Genomic DNA, 5,000 nt, shown 5'->3' on the forward strand with positions numbered 1-5,000 from the left:
CTTTCCTCTCCTCTCCTCTCCTCTCCTCTCCTCTCCTCTCCTCTCCTCTCCTCTCCTCTCCTCTCCTTTCCTTTCCTCTCCTCTCCTCTCCTCTCCTCTCCTATCCTCTCCTCTCCTCTCCTCTCCTCTCTTTTCCTCTCCTCTTCTCTTCTCTCCTTCCTTTTCCTTCTTTCCTTCTCTCCTTTCCACTGTGCCTCCCTTCGTTCCCCCACTCACCTTTCAGCACGTGGATAAGGATGTGGGCGGGGCTGGCCTTGGATGGAGCACAGGTATAGTTTCCAGAGTCACTATCTCTAACCTGGTTCAGATACAAGGTGCTCACTCCCCCGTTCTGTTCCACTCGTACCTGAAGAAGAGGGAGAGGTGGGGTTAATGGTGGTGGTGGTGGTGGTGGTGGTGCATTGAACATTATTATATATTGTTTTTCTTTTCCTTTTATGTGGTGGTGGTGTTTCTTCTTTGTTTTTTGTGTTGTGTACTATATTTTTTTCAGTTTCTTATATTCTCTCTCTCTCTCTCTCTCTCTCTCTCTCTCTCTCTCTCTCTCTCTCTTTCTATTTTTTCATGTTTGTGGTTGGTTTATTGTTGTTATAGTTGTTGTTGTTGTTGTTGTTAGTTGTTCTGATAGTGGTGGTGGTAGTAGTGGTGGTGGTGGTGGTATTGTTGTTACTTATTTTTATTAATGTTGTAGTGGCATTATTATTATTATTATTATTATTATTATTATTATTATTATTATTAGTAGTAGTAGTAGTAGTAGTAGTAGTAGTAGTAGCAGCAGTAGTAGTAGTAGTAGTTATCGTTCTTGCTGCATCCTCGGCCTTTACTCTCAGCGCCTTCGATAGCTCAGTTGGTAGAGCGGTGGACTGTAGTGGTTCATGAAGCAGACATCCATAGGTCACTGGTTCGAATCCGGTTCGAAGGAGGATATATTTTTTAGACAGTTTTTCCTTTGTATTCCTTTGTATTCCTCTGCATCCTTCTCTTTTTTATCTTCATCTTCCTTCTCTTCCTCCTCTTCTTCCTCTTCCTCCTCTTCTTCCTCTTCCTCCTCTTCTTCCTTATCTGCTCACTTCTTCACGCATTATTATCATGATTTCTGCTGCTGCTCCTTGTTCCACCTCATTATGGAGTCCAGGATAGCAAATTGTCCCACCCTTTATATTCTCCTTCCCTTTATTCCTCGCGTGTCTTTAATCACCTGTGCTCGCTTAATTAGAGGGGAGTCAAAGACGGCAGGTGTCACTGGCATGAGGGGATAAACGCTCTCTCTCTCTCTCTCTCTCTCTCTCTCTCTCTCTCTCTCTCTCTCTCTCTCTCTCTCTCTCTCTCTCTCTCTCTCTCTGCACAGGAACAAGTATAGCTTGATTAGCCTTACCTGCAGAGAGAGAGAGAGAGAGAGAGAGAGAGAGAGAGAGAACTCTATCTGATAATATTAAGATGATTGTGTGTCCTTGATTCTTTCTCTCTCTCTCTCTCTCTCTCTCTCTCTCTCTCTCTCTCTCTCTCTCTCTCTCTCTCTCTCTCTCTCTCTTCTCTCTTCTATCTCTCTCTATCTATCTATCTATCTATCTATCTATCTATCTATCTATCTATCTATCTATCTCTATCTATCTATCTGACCATTAATTTGATTTGTTCAATCTATCTATTCGTCCATCAATTTACATCAATCCTTCCATCAGCCTAACAGTCTACGAACTTATCAATCTACCTACGTAACCTGTATACTCTATCTGTCCTCACCTCTCTCGTGGCGTGGAAGTTGATCATGTGCGGCCGTGGTACCAGAACACGTACTCCGGCGGCTGTGTGTTGTTCCTCAGCACACAAACAAGCCGGAGAGAACTGCCCACTCTTACATACTTCTCCGGGCCTCCCAGCACCTCTGACGTGGCCTCTGTGCGTGGAGGAAAGAGAAGGAAAGAGGGAGTGAGGTGTAAGTCGGTGATAGTACTATAGGTGTGTGACTAGATGGGTTGGCTGTTTAGTAGTGTGTGGGAAGGTGGAAGGGCGGTGAGTGTGGATGTATTAAGTGTTGTGGGTTTGTGATAGATGGATAGGTTGATGAGTAATTAGATAGATTGGTAGATAGATATAGGTGGATAGATGAATAGATAGATAAATGGATGAATAGATAGATAGACAGATATGCAGTTAGAGAGAGGGAGAGAGAGAGAGAGAGAGAGAGAGAGAGAGAGAGAGAGAGAGAGAGAGAGAGAGAGAGATTAAATGGAGGAAAGGCAATGATAATGAAAGAAAAGCTAAGCGAAAGGAAATAAAGAGTAAAGATGAGAGAGAGAGAGAGAGAGAGAGAGAGAGAGAGAGAGAGAGAGAGAGAGAGAGAGAGAGAGAGAGAGAGAAACTGTGGCAATAAATGAAAATGAGTGAACAAATTGAAAATATTAATAAGTGGAAAAAATTAAGGTAATGGAGTTGATTTTATAAGAACATTTGATGAATAATAATTAAAAAAGGTTGATTATTTGAGAAGAATAAAAAAAACTAATATTTTCATGGCTTAAAATGGAAGTCTGCTTTGCTTTCTTTTATTTTTTCATCTATTTTTTTTTCTGTATTTTTTTGTCAAAGTTATTTACGTGGTTTGTTTATTATTGCTTTGTTTCTTCTCCTTTCATGTTTTTTCGCCTGCTTTTCCGCTTTCCTGTTTCCATTCTTCTTTGTTTTCCCTTTGCTTTCACCTCCTCTTCCTCCTCCTCCTCCTCCTTTCCTTCCTCTCCACCGTCCTTCTCGTCTTTCATTTTTTTCTCTCCTTTCCTTCACTTTTTTATTCTGCTTTTGCTTTTAATTTGTATTCAACATACACACACACACACACACACACACACACACACACACACACACACACACACACGGTAGCTCAGTGGTTAGAGTGCTGGCTTCACAAGCCAGAGGACCGGGGTTCGATTCCCCGGCCGGGTGGAGATATTTGGGTGTGTCTCCTTTCACGTGTAGCCCCTGTTCACCTAGCAGTGAGTAGGTACGGGATGTAAATCGAGGAGTTGTGACCTTGTTGTCCCGGTGTGTGGTGTGTGCCTGGTCTCAGGCCTATCCGAAGATCGGAAATAATGAGCTCTGAGCTCGTTTCGTAGGGTAACGTCTGGCTGTCTCGTCAGAGACTGCAGCAGATCAAACAGATCAAACAGTGAAACACACACACACACTCTCTCTCTCTCTCTCTCTGTCTGTCGCGGGTGTGGATAAAGTTGATTAAGGTTTTATCGTCGTTTTTTATTACCACCAATGCTTTGTTCTGTCATCAGCACTGAGTTTTCAAAGGCTGCAAAGTGATTAGTCGAATTCTCATGAGTGTTCGTTTTTATAATTGGTAATATATAATTCACATTAAACTTCTAAACGCTTTGCTCTCTCATGGAGGTAATTTTCAAAAGCATAGGTGATTAGTCTGGTTCTCCTGGGTCTTCCTCATTTTTCCAATTGTTGATAAGGTATCGCTGTGAACAATCTAACTGATATTGATTAACCTTCAGCATATTGAAATGGTCTTCCTCCTTTTTCCAATAGGAGAGTACCCAAGCTCATGAGGTTTCAGCGTTCGCCGGTTGGTTTAATTCAGCAGTGGGTCAGCATCGTCTCGCGGTACTGAGCAGGAGTCTCAAAACATTATATCACGATGTAGCTATTGATTTACCATGCTTTTACTCCTTCCGGTATTTCCCTGTTGTTATTTTGCTATGGTATTTCTTTATAGTTACTTAAGTTTATACTACCAACATCATTATGTAAAGCAAAATATAGTCGCCTGGTGTAGCAATCACTTTCATTTTGAGAGACTTTAATACAGCACAAAATCTTAACACATATTTCACCTCACCTCTGCAGAGCTTAATGATTCACAGTGAATTTTTGTTCCGTTTTCTTTATGAGAGAAAAAAAATTGCGGCCGAAACTGAAATAGCCCGAGTAGTTTTATCACCGTGTTCCTAAGCTGTGACTTACCATAGCTGGAACATGGTATGTCTTTAACCTCTTCAGTACTGGAACGCATTTTTACTACGAGTTTTGGGTATGATTAGACGATTTTATATACATTAGGAAGGGTCTATAGAGGTCAGAAGATTAGTGGCCAGAGTCTTCACTATTTTAATCCCCCACATAAGTTTCTGAAGTTGTATAAAATCGCCAAATAGTAAGCAGAATAAACATGAAGACACGTCCTGGTACTGAAGGGGTTAAAGTAGAAATAACTCGTCAGGATTGCCACTGTCCATTAGCTTGATCTCTGTTAGATCTCTGTGACGCAGAACACGTCTATGCAGAATTTTTTTTTTTTTTTTTTTTTTTTTGTTATGGCATATAGCGCCTAAATATAGACAATCTCATTAGCAAACTTTGATTTCTAAGTTGTGAAAATAAACTCATTTACGGGGATTCATATGTTCATGGTGTCTTGTAGTCTACTTCCTAGTCTTGAAGGAAAGAAAATATCGTACTAACTTTGACTTATCAATTAAGTAACTAAGTGATATTTGTCTCAGGAATTAAGATAAAATATGTAAAAATAACGCATTGTATGGTTATAACTTTAATTTTGTCATTTGTCCCCCTCTTTTCACTAACTCTTTCTAATCTTTCATGGAGACTGCAATTCTAGTGGGCCTTTATTTTCTAATATAGTTTATTTTCCCTTAGCAGTTCTCTCTCACATAAAAAAAAAATAATTATCAAAGTGTTTACACCTTAGATATGTGTTTTAGAAATACTTAAGTTGTTTTGATATATCGATATGTGATAGTAGAATATCCAAAAATATACGATATCCAGTTGACCAGCTTCTCTGTGAAATATTGCAGTATCTGGTGAATCTGGCAACCGCAGCGCGAGTTTGGGTACTCTCCTACTGATAATAAGGCATCGCTCTGAACAATTTAGCCACTGTTGATTGACCTCCAGCATGTTTAAATGGTCTCAGGTAGGTACACGCCGTTTTCTTTTATCTTCTTTTAATTTCCTTACTC

General features: G+C 40.3%; 1 protein-coding gene and 1 non-coding gene across 2 annotated transcripts in view; one reads left to right on the forward strand and one right to left on the reverse strand.

The window, feature by feature from the left end:
- LOC123503203 overlaps positions 1–5,000 on the reverse strand; it is a 57,579-nt gene that overhangs the window by 9,617 nt on the left and 42,962 nt on the right. Inside the window, 3 exon segments of the mRNA XM_045252744.1 lie at positions 217–346; positions 1,747–1,775; positions 1,778–1,900. Coding sequence (XP_045108679.1) covers positions 217–346; positions 1,747–1,775; positions 1,778–1,900 — 282 coding nt within the window.
- Trnay-gua lies at positions 836–925 on the forward strand. Its single transcript is given in 2 exon segments — positions 836–872; positions 890–925. It is a non-coding gene; the product is annotated as a tRNA-Tyr (tRNA).

The sequence above is a fragment of the Portunus trituberculatus genome, chromosome 13 (assembly GCF_017591435.1).
Source record: "Portunus trituberculatus isolate SZX2019 chromosome 13, ASM1759143v1, whole genome shotgun sequence".
In the NCBI taxonomy this organism is placed as follows: domain Eukaryota; kingdom Metazoa; phylum Arthropoda; class Malacostraca; order Decapoda; family Portunidae; genus Portunus; species Portunus trituberculatus.